The 22,291-nt window shown below is 29.9% G+C and overlaps 1 protein-coding gene across 1 annotated transcript in view; it reads left to right on the top strand.

Moving 5' to 3' along the window:
* The window catches only part of LOC100212304 (SEC14-like protein 5), a 43,550-nt gene that overhangs the window by 12,038 nt on the left and 9,221 nt on the right, over positions 1–22,291 (top strand). Inside the window, exons 2-9 of the mRNA XM_065803651.1 lie at positions 7,625–7,774; positions 16,320–16,451; positions 16,605–16,733; positions 19,144–19,294; positions 20,996–21,151; positions 21,480–21,592; positions 21,917–21,976; positions 22,150–22,279. Coding sequence (XP_065659723.1) covers positions 7,625–7,774; positions 16,320–16,451; positions 16,605–16,733; positions 19,144–19,294; positions 20,996–21,151; positions 21,480–21,592; positions 21,917–21,976; positions 22,150–22,279 — 1,021 coding nt within the window. The remainder of the gene's footprint in view (positions 1–7,624; positions 7,775–16,319; positions 16,452–16,604; positions 16,734–19,143; positions 19,295–20,995; positions 21,152–21,479; positions 21,593–21,916; positions 21,977–22,149; positions 22,280–22,291) is intronic.

Raw genomic sequence — 22,291 nt, forward strand, 5'->3', positions numbered from 1 at the left:
TAAGAGAAACTGCAGAAATAGCAACTTCTCCCCTTATTGATGCTAAAATTATCACTAAAGGAAACACTTGCTTAATTATTGACCACAACAAAGTTAAGCGTGGTCAAGAAAATATTGGAAAAGAGTTGATCTTAAAACTCCAAAATGAACTTAACAATAATGGTTAGAGTTGTATTTGTTTTGATGGTAGAAAAGATGACACTAAAATTTTCTTTGATGTTGAAGGCAAAAAATTCCCAGGTTTAGTAAAAGAAGAACATTGTACTGTGTGCAGTGAACCTTGTGGAAATCTATTCCGTTTTGTTCCTATTTATCTATTTATATTCCTATTATCCATTTTGTTCCTGAAGAATCAGATTTAAAAAAACCTGCAGAAATAATTGCTGATCATTTAATTGAATGGCTGAAAGAAAGGCGTTTTTTGACATTGAAAGCCATAGGTTGTAATAGTTCTAATTTAAATACTAGATGGGCTGGAGGAGTAATATAATGGGTTGAAAAAAACCTAAAAAACTTGTATGGATTGTATGTGATCTGCACACTGGGGAACTAGGGTTAAGAAGTCTTATTAAGTTTCTTGATGGTCCTACTAAAACAAGCAATCATTGGTCAGGACCGATGGGTAAGATGTTGAATGATGCTACCAACCTTGAAATTAACCCATAATTTTTAAAAGTGTGTGAAAACTTTCCACTTATCTACCTTAGTCCTGACATTATCAAAGATCTAAACACTGATCAGAGCTATGCGGACCAAATTGTGACATCTATTAAAACTGGAGTTCTGCCTAAGAGACTTGCATTATTAGAAATCAGTCCTGTTTGTCATAGTAGATGGCTAACTGGTTTAAGATTTTGCAGAATCTGGGTATCTAAACATGGGTTAACAGGTGACCTTTTAAATAGGTTGAAAATGATTGTTGAGTACATAGTAGGTGTCTATATTCCCAACTGGTTTAACATTAAAGTAAATTTGTGCTGGGTTGAAGGATTAATAAACTAATTTAAACATATGCAATTACTAAAAAATCAAACTCAGGAGGTTATATATATATATATATATATATATATATATATATATATATATATATATATATATATATATATATATATATATATATATATATATATATATATATATATATATATATATATGTTTATATATATATATATAAATATATATATATTATATATATATTATATATATATATATATATATATATATATATATATATATATATATATATATATATATATATATATATATATATATATATATATATAAATTAGTAAAAAACACTTATCTAACTTTTTTCTTCAGGAAGCTTTGCTGAAGCATTGCTGGATCATCAGGAAGAACTCTTCCTGATGATCCAGCAATGGTAAAACTTCAAGTAGAAGAAAAAAGTTAGATAACTGTTTTTTGCTAATTTATTATTGCTCTGTTCTTGAAGAACATTGAGCACTCTATTTGTAAAATACACTAACATAATTTACATATATATATATATATATATATATATATATATATATATATATATATATATATATATATATATATATATATATATATATATATATATATATATATATATATATATATATATATATATATATTTAAAAAAGTATTAAAATTTAATAGCAAAGCATTATAAATTTTAGTTTTTTCAACTTGTAAAACCCACAGTTAAAATAAACAACTTTAAATCATTATTCCTATATAATCCAAAAAATATAAACAAAATATAAAAGGAGAGTGTATACTTAAAATATATTTGTAATTCACACGTTGTTTAATTAACTAAATTTTGAAATGCGGAATTTTGTACACGAAGTTAAATTTTAGTTTACTACATGGTTTGGGAAATAAATGCAACCTTCTTTGGAGATTACAGCAAACTTTAGTTTCAAGAATGAAAATTAAGTCCAAAAAAATAATAGTTTAAGGGTGAAAAAAAGTAGCTTAAAATATTTATTTTTCAAAAAAAATCAGTTTTATGTTTTGCATACTGATTTACAAAAAAAAAATACTAGTCATCATCAAATTAAAAAAAAAGTGAAAATAGACACCCTAATGTATATAAGCGCTATAGAGAAAAAGGCTACAGTTAAGTTGCAGAAGAAAGAGATGAGAGCAGTCAAACATTTAAAGTTTGAGCATCATTAGAAAATAAAATTATATACAAAAGTGAAATATATCTACAGCGACATGAGTGATGATGCAAATGATGAGGCTGATGACTTAAAACTGCAACTAAACACTGGTGATGAAGTTATAGACAGTGAAATTTCCAGTATTAAATCTGATGATGGTGTTATAGCAGCCAGAAACATTCAGCAATATCCAGAATTGTGTAAAGCTTTGGACAGATGCAAGATTAGTAACAGAGATGCTTGTCTTGTAGTGAATGCAGTGCTGAAAAATATAAAGCTATTGTCAGCAGAGATTGTAATATATATCTTGCAAAACTAAGATGTCAGAGAGGTTTTTGGCAGCAGAAACAAGTTTCTAAGCATGCTGACGAGATACAAGAATTAATTTTAAATAATAGGAAAAAAGAGCATGCAGGAACAGATACAGTGAACGAATGAGACTTAGCTGAATGACAAGTCAAGCGAGAATGAGTTTTAGTTGATGGAACTAGAGATGAAAGCTCCTTTGTGCAGCGACCATGATAGTATTTGTAGAAAAGAGAAAGATATGCAATTTACGTATGCATTTTTGGACCTTGTCCAGAAGAGAAAGAGCATCATTAGAAGAACCAGTTCAAATATGACAACAGTATTCCATAAGGAATGAATAAGAGATTTGTAGAGGTCCTTTTCTAGAAGAATGAAATCGGAAGAAAGAAAATAGCAATCACGATAAAGAGAAACAACCTTAGCAGATGCTAATTTAGTAATGGATTGTATATATGGTTTCCATGAAAGGCCAGTAGTAAACGATAATCCAAGAAGGCGTAGAGAAGAGGACTCAGTGAGAGGGTTGCCATTCATTAATATAGGAATGTCGACTGTACTGCGATAGTTGTTTGCAGTAAATAATTAAGTTTTGCTGGAGTTAAAATTTACAAACCATTGTGCCTCCTCTACGCAATTGAAAAGAGGTGACTTTTTGTCAAGACAGGAGTATAAAGTTGAATCATGGACAAAAAGAGCAGATAGATGTAAGGTTAACACAAAGATCAATAATGTAGATAAGAAACAAAACAGGACCAAAAATAGAACCTTGAGGTACCCCAGAAGTTACTGGAAATAAAGAAGAGTGTTGGCCTTCAAGGATGACTTTAATAAAGCGATTAGAAGGAAACAATTTAATAATCTCAATAACTTTCCCAGATACACCATAAAAAACAAGCTTATGGAGAGGACCAGCATGCCAAACTTTGTTGAAAACCTTAGGTATGTCAAGACCAATAGCCCTAGCCTCTCCTCCATCTAATGCACAATAAAATCTTTTAGTCACAGCAGTTAGCAAGTCAGCCATAGAGCAAGAGGATCAAAAACTGTATTGAATGTCAGACAGTAAGTTCAAGATTCAAGATGGAATGTAAGATATTTGTTTACTGAAGACTCAAAAACCTTGCAAATAACAGAAAGAAGACTAATCGGAGATAATTGGAGGGGTCGGAATGTTTATTGGAGTTTTTAAAAATTGGAACAACAGATGTCATTTTCCAGCAAGCAGAAAAACAAGACTCAGTCAAGCACTTATTAAATAGTTTAGAGAGAATTGAAGAGAGTTTTGAAGAACAATTTTGTAAGACTATGACAGGAATGTTGTTTGGACCACAAGCCATAGAAGATTTTAATCGAGATGAATTTAGCAACGAAAGCTGGAGTGATTTGAATGTCTAACAATTGGTTAACATGTTTAATCGGAATGGAAGGAAGAATGGTTTGAGAATCGAATTAGAAGAAAAGCTCTTTGCAAATAATTCTGCCTTATCCTTGGGAGAGGTAATAAGATCAGTTTTATGAATGAGAGATGGAATTTTAGACCTACCTTAGTTAACGACACTGTTAAAGATTTTCCAAAAGTCTCTAGAGCCAAACTTTTGAGATAAGAGACAAGATTTAGTGAACTGAGAATAATGGAGCTTCATTATTCCCCGATGTAAAAAGGTGCTGTCAGAGCATCTGACTGCACTTTTTTACATGGATTTCTTGCAATGATAAATAGCTGTTTGTTCTCAAGAGAGTTGTTCTTTTGAAAAAGATGAAAAAAATGATTATGATTAGGTGTAGCAGCTGCACAAGAGGGTGAAAACCATTGATTTGGAATTTGGATTTGGAACTTGACTTGGAATCGACAAAAAAGAATAGAAGCTTCCATTCCTGCCTGAATCCAGGAGGTTACGTAGGAGGCGTATTTTTCAGCTGAGAGGGAAAAGACATCAACCAAAGGACCATCACAATCATCAAAAAAAGAAAATCACAAAAAGAATCCCAGTCAGCTTTGGGTAGTATTAAGTAGTGCAATGACAGGGTGAGTCCGAAAAGGAAGTACAAGATGGAAGATTTAAAGAGATCATTGCATAGTCAGAACTACCTAAAGGAGAAAAAGAAGAAATTGAATACAAGCTAGGATCAAAGACCAGACATAAATCAAGAAGTGAAGGTAAATGATTATGTCAGGAAAATGAGTCACAAAGTTAACTATCTGATTAAGAGATTGAGAAATGCAGAAGTTATAGACTTTAGTGCCAGCAGGGTCAGTGGCATTAGAGCCAAGTCATACAGTGTGATAAGTATTAAAGTCGCCAATAACAGCAATATTGGCAAAGGAGTAAAGAGAGAGGGTATGGTCAATTTGATCAGAAATTACATCTAAAAGAGTGCAGTCTGGGGAAGAAGCAGAATGATAAAGAACAAAGAGAAAGGCAATAGAGTGAAGAGGTGCTAAGCAGAAGCACATAAAAGAATGGTCAAGGGATTCGAACCTGATTTCTTGACACATAGGTGAATTGATACGCATGTATGTGACTTAGAATCTTCGCAAATCAAAGGATAGTACCCATCAACACTAAGATCAGAAGAAGGAATAGCAGAATTTAAATTAGTCTCACTAAGAGCAAACAAGTCTAATGAATTTTGCAAGAGCTAACATTCAACTGATGGAAGGTTGCTTTGCAGACCTTGAATATTAGTAAAATATATTTTAAAATAGTTATGTGGTGGTGATGGTTTTTTATGTTTAATTTTTGGGTTACTTTTGGCATATTTTAAGTTTAAAGAGAACTTGACTCATTCAGAGATAGAGCACAGCCTCCTAAGTAATGAGCTATGCAGTTTTCTCAGTCTTGTTAATTTACCCTAAGTCTGACATTGCAAATGAGATATTGTAACTATCAATAATTGTAAATACAAATTCAGCTGGTACGCTAAAGGCAGTTGTTTGTGATGGCACAGTAAATAATACAGACAAAAGAAATGATGTGATTCAAAACTTAGAGAAAGACATTGCAAGACCACTGCAATGTTTTGTTTGCCTGTTGCATGCTAATGAACTACCATTTCGGAAATAGATTTCTGCTTTTGATTGAGGATGTACAAGAGGTCCTAATAGTTCCAGTAATTCAATTATGAGTGCACTAGACTTTGATCCCAAGTATTTACCAATTTTAAAGTTTAAAGCTATGCTAGGAAAAGTTGTTGAGGTAAATTATGAGGTTAAGAACAATCTAAGTACAGATCAGAAATATCTTTTTTAGAGCAGGCTTAACAGTCCAGCAAGATTATACAGATAGTGACAAAATTAGACTTTTACAGAACAAAATGTCAGAAAATTTAAGCCACACTAAGTGGCTGACAAAAGCAAACAAAATTTTGAGATTGTATATGTCAAAAGAGGCCTGTTCCCTATCACTCTACAAAATTGTACGCTTATTCGTAAATGTTTACGCTCCTTCATGGTTCAACATCATGAGTTGTCCTTCTTTTTCTGATGGTGCAAATAACTTTTTTTACTTGATGAAGCAGTGTCATGAGCTTGGAGCAGAAGATTGGAAAATATTAGAACCTGTGTTGCAGAACAACAACTTCTTTGCCCACTCTGAAAACATTCTTCTTTCTGATGTTAGTGACAATGATGGTTCTGTGCGACATTTCTGTTGTGACAAAATAATTGGTTTGAGAAGTAAATTGTAGTTCTTCTGTGCGTGTTTTTGGTAACTTAACCATCAAGCTTAACACCTATGCTTTAACTTGATATAATTGACTGGACTGTAGCTGACCTCACATCACCACTATTGCTAGCAGCTATTGAGAATGAGAATCTTCAGTACCGTCAGTATGATTTCATCTTTGGTATACCCTGTCACTCTCAGGCAGTTGAGTGTGCTGTTAAAGATATCTCTGCAGCAAGCTCAACCATTTTTGGACATCAATTGTCACATGTGATGATTTTGCAGGGTGCTGCATCCAGAACAGACTTATCTAGTGTTAGCTGGCAAGAGTAAATCAGTGCAAGAGTGGAAAAAAGCTCTCCTAACATGAACATGGCGAGCCATGCAAGCAGCTTCTCTAAACAGCCTCTTACGAGAGCTTCATTTTAGTTACATTGATAATTATATTTTAGAGAGAAAAAATTATACTTTTGCGAGAGCTGTAAATTTGTCCCGTAAACCATTTTAGGGGAGTGTGGTTCTCACTAAAGGCTATATATATATAGATGGTTAAGCGCCAAACCAGCCTATACAACAAAGTTGAAAAAAATTAGTTTATATATTTTTTGCAAACACCAAAATACTATAATTAAAATTATAGTAAAACTTACTTAAATTTTTAAGTGCACTGAACTGCAATTACTTTTAATTTTTTCGGTTTAGTGGCTTTTGTTAAAGACTTTTAAACTTTGCGTCAAATTATCTCATTTCAACATAATCGTTGTAAAGGCTGGTTTGGCTCTACGTCATCCATATATATATATATATATATATATATATATATATATATATATATATATATATATATATATATATATATATATATATATATATATATATATATATATATATATATATATATATATATATATATATATATATATATATATATATATATATATATTATATTATATATATATACATATTATTTATATATATATAAATAATATGTATTTATAAATAATATGTATATATATAATATAAATTAAAAAAATTTTAATCAATAGATTGCCTGCTCACACCAAACCTTCAGTCAATGTAGCAGCACTCCTCACATGTTCTATTTATTTATCAGTCAATTTATTTAATTATCCCAAATTATATTTGATGGTTTTTATATAAAGTTAATTTTGTTGTTTTTAAAGACGAAGAGTTGTTAAGATCCGTTTTTTACATAAACAGTAAATTTAAAACCTTTTTTTTTTTTGAAACCCAGGTTGAAATACCTTTATTTTAATTTTTTTTTTTTTTCAAAGGAAGGTAGGGGGAGGGGGAAGAGGAGGTATTATATTAGAGATTTATCGAATCTTCAAGGGCCATGTGACAAAATACACTTATATTCTTTTATCATATGATTTTACAAATTTAACATTATTTTTATATTTCATATTTTGTTTATTGTTATTTTAAGTTGTGAAATTTTGTGAAATTTGTTGGTTTTTTGTTTCTTTTTCATAGGCATATGAGAAACGTTTTCCTACATGTAAAATGATACCTGCATTTCTTGGGAGTGATATTACCTATGATTATAAAAGTGATGATGGTGCAATACATATTGTTGAACGTAGATGCAGATTGAATGTAGATGCTCCATATCTTATCAGAAAAGTAATTGAATACTTCTCTATTATAAATTTATGTTACTTTTATAAGCTTTATTATTAATTATATATTTTGAAAAAAATGAAAAATGCAGCAAATTTAAAATCACACAAATTCTAAAAAGCTTTGAAATGAAACTGTTAAACATTTAGTGCTTTCAAAAAAAATAGATGCAGTAAAATTTCGTACTTGCAACTTGACTAATTCTTTGTCCATCCAAGCCCAAATAGATTCAATTGGATTCAAATCTGATTGAGCTGGCCAGGGCATTAAATCTACTTTATTTTCTTTCATCTATGCTTTTACTGTACAAGCTGTGGGCAAGGGCCAAATCTTGTTGTAATTGCCACCATTCGTTTTGATCAATCAGCATGTCCACTGATGAAACCATGCAGTTCTCTAGCGTCTCTTTATATGTATGTTGGTTGATTCCACCTGTATAAATGTTATACACTCCTACTCCATTAAAGTTAAAGCAGCCCCAGATAGCAACATTGCCGCCACCCCTTTGCAACCTTGGTACAACAAAGTAATTACTATACTTTTCTGATTTAAATCTTTTAATAAGAGCTTTTTGCTTTTTCTATTTATCACTTCAAAGTTACTTTTGTCACTAAAAATTACTTGCTTCCATTTCTCCAAAGACCATCCAATTCTCTCCTTACATCACCTAAATCTTGTGAGCTGATTAGTAAGCGACCGGGGCTATGGCCGGGGCTAAGTTTGATAACACATAGCCGCAACCGAGGCCAGGTTTATGACCAGGGCTGCATAAATATTGATAGATCCTATAAAAATGTTATTTTTAATTAAAGTTTATGATATGAGTTATAATTAAAAACAATACTTTTATTGGATCTATTAATATTAATGCAGCCCCGGTCATAAACCCGCCCGGGGCTGCATTAAAATTGATAAATCCTATAAAATGTTGTTTTTAAATAAAATTTATGTCGTAAATTTTAATTAAAAATAACATTTTTATAGGTTCTATCAATATTTATGCAGCCCTGGTCATAAACCTGGCCCCGGTCGCGGCTATGTGTTATCAAACCTAGCCCCGGCCATAGCCCCGGTCGCTTACTAGAGCTGATCTCTGGCCGTCAACAAAGGTTTTCTAACAGCTACATAGACACCTATTTTTTTCCTTAGTAAAATGTTTCTAACTGTATTTGATGAATTATGTTTTTCACGGTTTTCATTGAATGTGTTGGTGAGTTCACCATAACTTAACATTGGATTGGCTCTTAGCTTACTGAACATGAAAGTATGACCATTTTCATGTTCAGTAGTTTTTTTTAACCTTTTTGATGCTGCATTGCCACCTGTTGTTTTAAATGTCTTTGGAGTATATCTGACACAATTTTCTGAAATTTTTAAATTTTCTTGCTATTTCTCTATTCCTGATCATTGAGCCATTCTTCATACCTATTATTTGCCACTTTGTTGCTTTGCTTACTGCTTTTTCGACCCATTTCTATGTATGTTTACTTTTAGGTCTTATCAAATTATTAAAACAAAGGCTTTAAATGCGGCTAAACTGATCATCATAAGTAATTTTATCCAACATTCTATGGAAAATTGTCAAACTAACACACACACACACACAAACACACACACACACACACACACATATATGTATATCTTCTTGTACTATAACGTCAGAACTCATTCTACCGTAGTTTGTAATTTTTAAACGGTTTTTATATTTTTGATTTTTGTACTTCATGGCTGATGATTGCCAATAGGCATGAAACTTTAAGTTCCATTAAAATTTGGTTTTTCTAAAATTTAAGTATATATATATATATATATATATATATATATATATATATATATATATATATATATATATATATATATATATATATATATATATATATGTATATATATATTAATAAAATGATTATGAAACATTTGGGTTGACAACAAAGTAGAACGAAAATCAATTAAAAAGTTTGTGCGCCTATTTATTTTTTTTCCTATCTTTTCAGTTTTTTGTATTCCTTTGAAAAAAGTAAATTATTAAGAAAAAGGAACTAAATATGAACTTGTTATTGACATGTTAGTTTTAGAGAAATAATTTTCCTGTTGTTCATAAAAAAATTAAAAAAAAAGTCTTTAGGAAATATGGATGGGTTTTTACAATGTTTAAAAAAGAAAATGAACTCAATTTTTTACTGCACCAATTTTTTTTGAAAGCAATGTATGTCATTAACTGTGTAAAATATTTCTTTAAAATTATTTCTGTTTATATTTAATATAGTTTATCTAGTTTAGAGTCAGTTTAATATGATTAAGGTAATTAAATGTGTTTGATGTATTTCACTATGTCACTTTTTTAATAACAAGTGATTTATGACTAGTTAATGACAAAACTTTTTTTTGTGATTTAAAATCAGATGAAATAATAACACCTAGTTCTCTTTTACTTACTGTTGTGTCTAACCTTTTTGCTTCGAAGTACGTCTTTTGGTATGATTGCTAGACCCGAAGTTTGCCTTTTGGCATTTTTAAACTTACCTCTATATTTTACTCAAAAACTCACAAACTAAAGGTCGCATTGCATTTCTGACTTTTTATTTCAAATCAATTTGAAATGTATATATATGTTCTTAGTGTCAATACATTTTCAAAGCAACATGGTATTATGTTTATTTGTTGAAACGCTTACTAATTTGTTTTGCTAAAACTATGACGACAAGTATTTCAAAATGTGAAAAAAATAAAAGGTGTAAATTTATAAAATTTTTATTTCAGAGCATAATTATTGATTAAATACATATGCAAGAACTTTTCTTTCACTCTAAAAAAAAGCTGAGACATATTCCAGAGACAGACATCATTTCTTGCTCCAACTCTTTTAGTGTAAAAAAGACGAGTATTGGAACCAAAAACAGAAACTTGTAGCAAAATTTTTGTCAGGTCAGGTTATCCTCCTACTAGTAACATAGTGCAATCTGCTTCATTTCCTGCTGCCTTGTAGGATACGCTTTTTTAGGCGAAAGCTAGGAGAAGCCAACTCAAACTTAAAACACCCTCTGCCTTGGGGCTCTTGGTTGAGTAAAGGCTAGCGATGGTGTCTTGATAAAAGTACCCATCTTGGACGGATGATAAATGCATCCGGCTACTGTCTTGTAGAAGGCCTCCTAGGCAAAGACTTAAGGGGTAAACAGATTCTATCTGTTGACCAGCTTTGCACCTCTTCTTCATCTATTAGGCTGGCGCAGATGTATTTTTAATACATTGTTTCCAGTTTAGGATGTTGAATGCTGGATTTTCTTGACTCAATGCATGGGTTTTGCTTGTGTCTCTGTTTTTATGACTAGGCAACTTATTCTCTTATCTCCTAATGAGGGTACAGCTCTAAAACTCAGTTTTATGGTTCTGAGGCCGGTTGGTAGTCAGGTTTCCTGAACTCTGTGGTAGCTCTTAGAGAGGCTGATTCCATCAACAGCTAAAAAATATCAAAGTACTAACAGTGCCACGTTGCGCATGGATGGTGTCCCTGTTTGTACCTTTGGTGTGCATTGCGGAGGCCACATTTGGAGCCCTTCGTTAAGGTTAGTTAATAGTAATGAGGCAATTGTTTGGGTTATTAAACAGTGTACTAAGTACTATCTATGCTTTGAGTTAAGTTTTTTAACAAATTTAAAAATAAATAAAGTGCCATAAACTACAAAACACAAAAAACCATCGTCATCACCAAGCTCTCTAAACCTTCTCATTCACTAATATTTGTGGTCTTCAAAGTAACTTTTCTTCTGTTGAATCTTATCTCTTGCAAAGTTCACCAGACCTACTTGCTCTTTATGAGACTTATTTGAGTTTAGCTTTCTCATCTTATGATCTTGATGGTTATCTGACTTTAATTCGTAAAGACTCCAAAAGTCACATGCTTGGCCTGGGCATTTATATTCGTAAGAATTCACACATATGTTGGAAAACTAGGTTTGAATCCACAGACTATTCTTTTATGTGCTTTTGTTTAGCACCACTTCACTCTATTGCCTTTCTCCTTGTTCTATATCGTTCTCCTTCATCTCAAGACTGGACTCCTTTTGATGTTATTTCTGATCAAATTGACAAAGCCCTCTCTCTTTATCCATCAGCCAATATCGTTGTCGTTGGTGACTTCAATCCTCATCACACAGAATGGCTTGGCTCTAGTGTCAGTGACTCTGCATGTGTTAAAGCCCATAATTTTTGTCTTTCTCAATCCCTAACTCAAATAGTCAACTTTCCAATTCGCTTTTCAGACAACCCGAATCATTTACCTTCTATAATTGACTTTTGCCTTGTTTCTAATCCTAGTCAGTGCTCAGTTTCTCCACATTCACCCTTAGGTGCTTTTATTCCCTCACAATAATTCCAGGTCAAACCTCACTCTTCTCCATGGTTTTCCTCACATTGTGATGCTGCAATTTCCATGCGAAACTGTTACTTCCATATCTATCAGCAAAACAATTCTCTGGAAAATAGACGTCTGTTTATTACTGCTAGAAACTATTGTAAAAAGATTTTGTCTTACGCCAAAGCCTGCTATTCTAAGGGTATGAAATCTTGTATTTCATCACAAAAATTAGGCTCTCGTGGCTTCTGGAGAATCTTTAATAGTATCAATAATAAGGACAAATATATTATTCCACCTCTCTTGTATGGTTCAGACTTTGTCACTTCACCTAAAAACAAAGCTAAATTGTTTGCTAAGAACTTATCATCTTTTGATTCCACTAGTTGCGCTCTACTTGATTTAGCTGTGAAACAGGTTGATCCATTGCTTGACATTTGTATCACTCTAGCTTCTGTATCAAAAATGATTTCTTGCTTAGACTCTTCTACAGCTCGTGGCCCGGATAACCTACCTGTTATAGACTTCCAAAAGTGTTCTCCGGAGCTGTTGTCTTTGCTTTTAAAACTGTTCAACAAGTGCCTATCAGAGTCTTGTTTTCCAGCCTGCTGGAAAGCGGCACCTGTTATTCCTATTTTCAAAAATTCTGGAGAGCAATCTGATTCATCTGACTACCGTCCCATTAGTTTTCTTCCTATCATAAGAAAGGTTTATGAATCTTTAATTAACAAACAATTAGTCTTTCATCTTGAATCTAATAACTTACTTTCTGATCATCAATATGGATTTCAATCTTCTCGTTCTACAGCTGATTTGCTAACAGTAATAACTGATAGGTTTTATCGTGCATTAGATAAAGTTGGAGAGGTTAAGGCAATCGCTCTTAACATTTCTAAAGGTTTTGATGAAGTTTGGCATGCTGGTCTTCTCCATAAGCATTCTTCTTATGGTGTATCTGGTAAAATCTTTAAGACTATTGAATTCTTATAATATAATCGTATTATAAAAGTTGTCCTCGATGGACAGCACTTTTCTTCTTATTCTGTAACTTCAGGGGTTCCTCAAGTTTAATCCTTGACCCTATACTCTTTTTAATTTACATTACCGAACTTCCAGATATTCTCACATCACTCAGAAGTCTCATCCTTATTCTGTGACTGTTCCTAAGTGCTCCAAAAACTCTTATTAGTCTGGTTTTTTTCCTCAAACGTCTTTGGAATTTGCTTCATTCATCTTGTTTCTCTGATTCATTTAATTTGCAATCTTTTAAGTTGTCTGTCAATCGTTTTCTTGCTCTACAATCTTCATCTTTTCTCCTTTATTAACTTTTAACTCTAATTAGTGGTTGCTTGCAACCTTAATTGAAGCGAAGATGTTAAAAAAGTCAGATATGTGTTCTTCAAATAATTATCTTTTTTATCTTTTAGTAAAAAAGTTTATAAATCAATCAAGATGTTTTTGAACCTATAACTTTTAATTTATGAACATCAATAAACATGAGTTCTTTCAATATTTTTTTTTTAATACTATTTAAAAAAATTTTTGCATGATTTTTGATAGCATTTTCAACTTTAATTTCAAAAAAATGTTACTTTTTAATGGCTTCCCTAAAGTTTAATTTGAAAGGGCACTTCTATTATTATGTAAGTATAAAAAGTAGGGCTTCCAGAATTTTATTTTTAGATATTGATCATTTTTTACTGAATGAACATTTATTTTTATGATACCCAATTGCAGATGTTCTCATTTTTCTTCTTATTTTTTGTGTTGTTTCATTCTTGTAGCTATTTTCATTGTTGTTTCATTAATTTTTGTTTGCTTGTTTCATTAATTTTTGTTTGCTTGTTTCATTGTTGTTTCATTAATTTTTGTTTGCTTGTTTCATTGTTGTTTCATTAATATATTTTTGTTTGCTTGTTTCATTGTTGTTTCATTAATATATTTTTGTTTGCTTGTTTCATTGTTGTTTCATTAATATATTTTTGTTTGCTTGTTTCATTGTTGTTTCATTAATATATTTTTGTTTGCTTGTTTCATTGTTGTTTCATTAATATTATTTTGTTTGCTTGTTTCATTGTTGTTTCTCTAATATATTTTTGTTTGCATTCACATTCTATTAGGTATACACTATAAAAAGTAATTGACTGTTTTGCTGCATGAGGTTACCACAAACTTAAGATTTACAGTTAATTTAAAAACAATCTTGTAAACTGCTTACCTAAAGATTTTTCAAATTTTTGGTGATAATGCAGAGCTTGTTATAAAGGGAGCGCGATCGCACTCCGCTCATAAAACGCGCCCGTAAACGGTATTTTCAAACGTTCTAGGCGCGATAAACAACGCTTGTTCAGCTTATAACGAGCGTATAAAATAACGCTCGTCCAATAGTTCAGGATTATTTTTTTATTTTCATGAAATATTTAAAAAAGATTTTTTATTAAAGATATTCTATTATCAAAGCACTAATATAAAATATAAAAAGCACTACGTCGTTCTCTTTTGCACTAACGTAATTAATAAGCAGTTTGAAGTCGTTAATAGTCACTAATTTCAATAATGGAGTGTGCGCGTGGCAACACAATGTGAATACAAAAATGCGCAAATAAAATAAGAATAGAAAATTCGAAAACCATTATAAGAAAATTGAAACTGCAGAGTATTTTTAATCTTGTGAAAATATCAAGTAAGATTTATTTGATTTATTGTTTGTAATATTCCACACATCGTTTATAATAAAAATAAATATTAATAATAGAGTAATTTTTAAAATTAGTTTTTGTTCATAGTATAGGTTTTTTATTAACTATTATTTATTTTAACTCAAATTTGAAATGATTCTGTTGTTTAAAATGCTCGCAACCAAGGGCATTCGAAAAGGAACAAAGTAATGATGTCAACATTTATTAAATGGAAAGTTATTATTCTTATTTATTATTATTTCAAATTATCCTTGTATTATTTTTTTAAGATAAAAAAAACGTAATTTAAAAAAGAAATTTTAGAAAAAAAATAAATAATTAATTTGAATAAAAAATATCAAGAAATATAAAAACCATTAACCAATAATTAAGTTTACAGCGTAACATTTTAAAATACATATATCAAAACAACGAAGCAAAACTAAGTCACTAAATTATACTTCAATACTAAATCAATAAAAGTGGCGTTTTTGTTTGATATTATTTTTTTATAACATAAATAGTTAAAAATAAAATCGTGATCTGACAATATACAAGAAGTTTGGAAATATAAAAATCTACTTCGTTGAAGTAGTTTTATGAGTGTCATACTAATTCAAACATTTTTTGACGAAAGAATTATGTAACAAATAAAAAAATATATAAAAAATAAAAAGCTTTTTGTGAGCATCCCTTCAGCAATTTTCATGATCGCGCTCGCCGATGTTATCTCGAGCGCACATAATCACGCTCGATGAAAACATATTCTAATTTTACGAGCGCAATATAACACACTTGACGATTTTCTTCATCACAAGCCCTGATAATGTCGGGATCCACGATAGTAATATAGTTGGTATGGTTGGCATAGATATATGGTAATTTAGTTGGTATCAATATATATCTTATTGATATATGTTGATATGAAGTCATAGTAACCTGTTTTACTGTTTATTATTTAAAAAGTTAAAAAATTTAATGTTTTGTTTCTGTCTTCCAATTCATATGTGTATTGGCATGACCATGATGTTGGCTGTTTAATACTTGTTGAAAGCAGATACCAATATCTTTATCAGAAAATCATGCATGGCTATCATTCATACCTCAAAAACCATTTTAATTCTAGTTGTGGATTGAAATGGAGCACAATGTTAATTAGTTTTTTTTTGAATAACTGCAGGAAACCCTTCACATATATTATCATGAGTGAAAATCAAATTCAAGTCCACAAGCTCAAACCTATTTATAAATTATAAATATATTTTTGTTAACAAAACAACTTGATTTATTTTTAAACTTAACTAAATATACACAAAATTCAAACTTTTCTGCACTTCAGAAAGCTTTAATTGTTGACCTTAAATTTTTTTAAATGGATTATTAATGAAGCTTTAAAATTGAAAAATTTTTTAACAAAGGTGATTGAATAATAAAATATTTTTATTTTTTAAGTAATTAAGAAACCTTAGAATTAACATTATTGAATGTTTTATGTTTATTTATAATGCAATATATTTTTTAGATGGCTGGAGTTGACCATGCAATTTTTATTCAACGTAACAGCTTGAATAGACTAAATCGGACACTAAAAATTGAAGCATGGAATGAAAGTTTTTCCAGTAGACTAATTATTAAGGAGCACTGTTATTATTCTGTAAGTAATACCTAGTAAGCACAAGATGTGTTTGATGTGTCTAAAAAACGTATTAAAATGTATAAGAACGTTTTTTGTGCTGGCTAAATTACTAATATCATTTATATTATTTAATTGGTTATACTGATGGCGATATTTTATTGCATTTTTTAGGTCCATCCAAATAACCCAAATTGGACTTTGTTTGAACAAGATGCAAGTTTAGATGTGGTCAGTTTTTTTGGTTTCGAAGTTGCTGTGGAAAAATTAGCTATAAAGGCATATACAAGCAACCTCAAGAAGGTCTGTTTAATTCTTTGCTTTGTTTTTATTAGTTCACACACACACACACACACACACACACACACACACACACACACACACACACACACACACACACACACACACACACACACATGGTTTTCTGAGGTAAACTCAAAAACTATGTTGCGTGGAGAAGAAGTAAAAAAAGAACTTTGTTTATAATCGATCTGTAAGGGATCTTAACAAAAAAAAAATTTTTCTTAAATAATCAATATAATAAGGTTAAAAACAACCGTAAACTATAATTTATGGTTGTTTTCAAGGATTATGGTCATTTCAATTAGTTTGACGTTAATTAGCATCAAATTAACATGTACAACTTTTGATTTGATATCAAGGAGTATTTATTAAGATGTCAATATATAGCATATATATATATAGGATATATGTTGGATATATATGGGATATCTTCTAAGACGATATCTACTAAGCATGTAGCAGGCTACATAAGCTTATGTAGTAGCTATGTTGCTGGCCATGGATTATGCAATAGCTATGAATCTGGCTATGTAGTATCTATGAGGGGGCTATGTAGTAGCTATATAAAAGGTTATGTAGTTGCTATAAAACAAGTTATGTCGTACCATGTTGTATAATAGCTATGTAGTGGGTGGGTAACCCGTGGGCTATGTAGTAGTTATGTCTTAGAAAGAATAAAGGATAGTTAAAGCTAGTTTCGAACTTTGATTAATTCTTACAGCAATTGTGCTGGCTTTTGAAAAATATTTTGAAAAGTATATAATGTACCCCATTTTTTCTTTCTTATTGAATATATTTCTTTTGATAGTTATTAGAAGAGGTCTTAACTATTAGATGAGGCCTCAACTATTGTGCCACCTCAAGGTGGCACAGTAGTTAGGTTTTAAAGAAAACAGTGAGGCTTTGAAAAAAAAAAGAGACCAATTAGAATCAAAAGTTCTTTAAATTGATAAAATATCAACACTTTAGTTAAAACAGATAAATTTATAAGCATTAAAGTGAATAAAAACAAAAATTTTTTGTTTTTACTTTTTTGGTCCAAAATAGAAAAAGTAAGGAAACACAAATGAAAAGAAGTGTAGGTAGGTGGTTAGGGTTGTCTGGAAAACAATCACAAAGTTGACTATCTGAGTAAGAGGTTGAGGAATACAGAAGTTATAAGCTTTTGTGCTAGTAGAATTAGTGGTATTAGTGTCTAGCCATTCAGTGTCATGAGCAATAAAGTCACCAATAATAATAATATTGGAAAAGAGGTAGAGAGAAAGGGCATAATCAATTTGATCAGAAATTACATATTAAAAAGTGCATTCTTGAGAAGGAGAACCCTAAATAAGGTGATTGATTGAAGAGATGCTAAGGGAATCCCATAAAAGAATGATTAGAGGATTCAAACTCAACAAAAGTAGGTGAATTGATGTGTAATTATAAATCCAAGCCAAGCATGTGACTAAGGCTTTCTGCATTTATCATATTGTCAAATAATAACTTAATTCTTGTTAATTAGATTTATAATACTTTTTCAACTGAAAACAAAATCTTCTAGACTATACCAATAAGAGACATACTATTTGACAATAAGAGACATACTATTTGACAATAAGAGACATACTATTTGACAATAAGAGACATACTATTTGACAATAAGAGACATACTATTTGACAATAAGAGACATACTGTTTGACAATAAGAGACATACTATTTGACAATAAGAGACATACTATTTGACAATAAGAGAAATACTGTTTGACAATAAGAGACATACTATTTGAAAATAAGAGACATACTATTTGACAATAAGAGACATACTTTTTGACAATAAGAGACATACTGTTTGACAATAAGAGACATACTATTTGACAATAAGAGACATACTATTTGACAATAAGAGACATACTGTTTGACAATAAGAGACATACTGTTTGACAATAAGAGACATACTATTTGACAATAAGGGACATACTTTTTGACAATAAAGAAAAAAAAGAATTAAAGGTTTTCTACGTTGACACTAAAAATATGTTTTTTAATGAGAAAACTTCTTTATTTCTTTGTACGTTTTTTTGTAGTCTTGTGTTTTTATTTTTTTGTAGTCTTGTATTTTTATTTTGACTTGGTAAAACTTTTAAAGTTAGTAACTTCTTTTTAAGATTTTTAAAAGAGGCATGTATTTGTCTTAACTTAAAAATAAAATACACAATTCTTATTTGAAAAAAAAAAACTTTCACTAATCATTTCTTCATTTAAATAAACTTTGCTAATCATTCTTTTGTCTTTCAACTTAGTTCTACATTTAAATTTCACTAATCATTCTTTTATCTTTCATATTATTTCAAATAAAAACTAAATAACATTTACATAAATAACATTTGAATAAGATTATAATGATAATAGATTTAAAAATTTTATTAGGGAAAAGAAATTATCATGTATTACATAAACGAGTTAATCGCAGAAGGAAAGACATCTTTTCCATTATTTCAAGATTCAGAGGGTCGTCCGCGTTCAGTCAGCTACTTAGAAAAACAGAATAAAGATGTTGCTAGGAGAGATTCAAGTCAAGGTATTGCTGTATTACTTCTATTGCTTATTAGTATTTTTTTTATTAATATGTGACAATATTGTAAAGGAATTGTTATTTACAGAGATTCCAAGTATTATCAAACTTGGGATTACTTTAAATTTTTTTTTTTTTTTTTTAAATGTATTAAATATTGATTCTAAAATCACCAAACAATTAAAATTGGATTTTAAATGTAAAAACTTTTTGTTAAATTATTGAAGTTTCTTTAAATCTATTTAATTTTTCGTCGTTTTCTTTCAGCATTTTCCTTTTTATCAACAAATACTCAAAGCAAAGTTGTTTTGAAACAAGTTAATTATTTAATTAAATTACCAAAGCATGTACTTTAAATGATTTTTTTTTAATTGCAAAATATGCATATTTGTGGCAAAAATGTATCAATTCCAACTTGCTAAGCTGGAATTATGCTATATATTTATAATGCTAAGTGGCAAAAATATATCAGTTCCAACTTGCTAAGCTGAAAACTGATTTAATCTTTTTTGATAAAAACTCATAATCTAAATGATATCAAATAACAAAAGAATATGCATGAGTAAAAGTGAGGGAAAAATTGAAAATTATGATCAAATATCTCAACATAGTGGCCTAAGCCTAACAAGGCGACCTTTTTCTCAGGAATATAGTTGTGTAACTGTGGTGTTTTGTTGAGGTTAACACTTGTTTTCTCTTGCTCGTGTCAGAGTCATGATAAAAATCATGTTGTGTTGAGGTTAACAGTTGTTTTCATGTTTCAGTAACATCAACTCACTACTAAAATGAGTCTGAAATATGAAAAAGTATACACAAAATTTAAACTAAAAAATGTACACTTAAAACATCACCAAGTTATACTAATAATTTAGCCCAGTTTTTTATGTGCAATAATCAATAAAACACTCACATGTCAACTTCAAATGTGTGATGAAATATACATGAAAACTTAGCAAATCAAATGTATCATTCCATGTGTAATAAATAATAAGTGCAAAGATATATAGCAAGTTGTCAATAACTGATTGATGAGTTGTAAAAGTCAATTGCATGTACAGTGTAAAAAAGTCAAGTATTACTGAAAACCAATGTAAAAAAATTATCAGCCATACTCAAAGTTACCTATAATACCTATACCTATAATAGATCAAAAGTCATACATATGATTTATTTTTAATTTCTAATTAAAAGCTGACCCAGACATGCTTCAGAGACAGATATTTTTTCCTGTGTGCAACAATAATTATCTGTGAACTATACTGATTGTGTATGTATACAAACAAACTAACAAAAAAGTTGATATGATCAAAAATGTATACAAAAGACACTACTGTTGATATGATCAAAAATGTATACAAAACAAAGTAGCTTAAAAAACCCAATAAAAGTTCACAGTGTATTACAATAATCAAATAAATAATAAATATATAAAATGTCATTGAATTAACAACAAATCGAAAGCTAGTAAACTCTAACATGTCATTAATAGAGTATGATTTTTATTAAAAAATCTTATCTTCTTTGTAAAAAAATTTCAAGTTTGAAATAAAAGTTGCAAATACTGTCTAATCTAATATATTTGTTGCTATATTTAATTTTTTTAATTTGATTTTTTATTTGTTTATATTTGATAATTGTTTTTTTTTATAATTTTCATAATTATTTGTAGTAACTGTTTTATTTAATTATTTAAGTGTGCCATTTTAGAAACCCAAGCTGAAAATGGAGAAACTAAAAAGGTTGAAAGCAATGATAACAATGATAAACCCACTAAAGAAATTGATGCAGATGATTTAGTAGAAGATGAAATTTCAAAAAATCCTGTTAATATTGAAAAAGTTGTTGATCCGCCACCTGTTCAAGGTTCTTTACACAATTCAGTACTAATAGCATTCTTAGCATGCAGCTTAATAATTATTGATATAACATTATAGCACTGTTATAGCCTTCTAACACTGTTCGTATAGCTTTATAATAATGTTTGTATAGCCTTGTAACACTGTTCATATAACCTTATAGCGTTGTTCGTATAGCCTTATAACACTGTTTGTATAACCTTATAGCGTTGTTCGTATAGCCTTATAACACTGTTCATATAACCTTATAACACTGTAAAGTAAATAACAGAAATAATATTTTTAACTTTCTTTGTTATAAGCCTTTTCATACTTTAGAATTTTATTTTTTCTAGAATTTAAGTTGGATGAAGCTTATATTGCCAGATACCTTGGCAACTTATCAATGAAAGAAGAAAATCATTTAATGCAATTGCGGCGACGCTTTCAAGTTGCACACGTAGGAAAGGTGGTTATGTTGTGATTAAGATGTATATAATAGTTTGTTGCCTTAGGACCTTTGTTTAAAATATAAGAGTTTGTTGTGTAAGGACCTATGTTTAAAATATAAGAGTTCGGTGTGTTAGAACCTATGTTTAAAAATTTCAAACACAATCTCAATTTTACAATTTTTGACTATTTTCATAAAATGTCTTATCTCAATTGTATGCTATTTATGTCCCTAAGTGTATTGTTTGAACTTGCATACCTTGTGTAGGTCATTAGTTTTATCTTTTGTATGTCTGTATAAATTGATGTTTAAAATTGCAAAAACTTTTAATTTTTTTTATAGATGCCAAGTGAAGCTGTCATGTTACGTTTTTTACGTGCAAGAGATGTTAATCTAGACAAAGTAATTTTCAAAAAAAAAAAAAATAGAATGTCTTGTTGCCTTTTTAACATGCTATGATATATTTTATAAGCTATGATATTATTTGAGTCGTTAATGTGATTTTAAAAAGTTTGTATAAACAGAAATAAACTTTAATTATTATTTTTCATTAAAAATTATGTTTTTACATTTAGGCATTTGAAATGTTAAAAAATTCACTTCATTGGAGGCGAACCCATCATGTAGATACCATTTTAGATACATGGAAGCCACCTGATCAGTTACTGGAATACTATCCTGGTGGATGGCATTACAATGATAAAGGTTAGCTTTTTT

This window comes from Hydra vulgaris, chromosome 08 (assembly GCF_038396675.1).
Source record: "Hydra vulgaris chromosome 08, alternate assembly HydraT2T_AEP".
NCBI classification, from domain to species: domain Eukaryota; kingdom Metazoa; phylum Cnidaria; class Hydrozoa; order Anthoathecata; family Hydridae; genus Hydra; species Hydra vulgaris.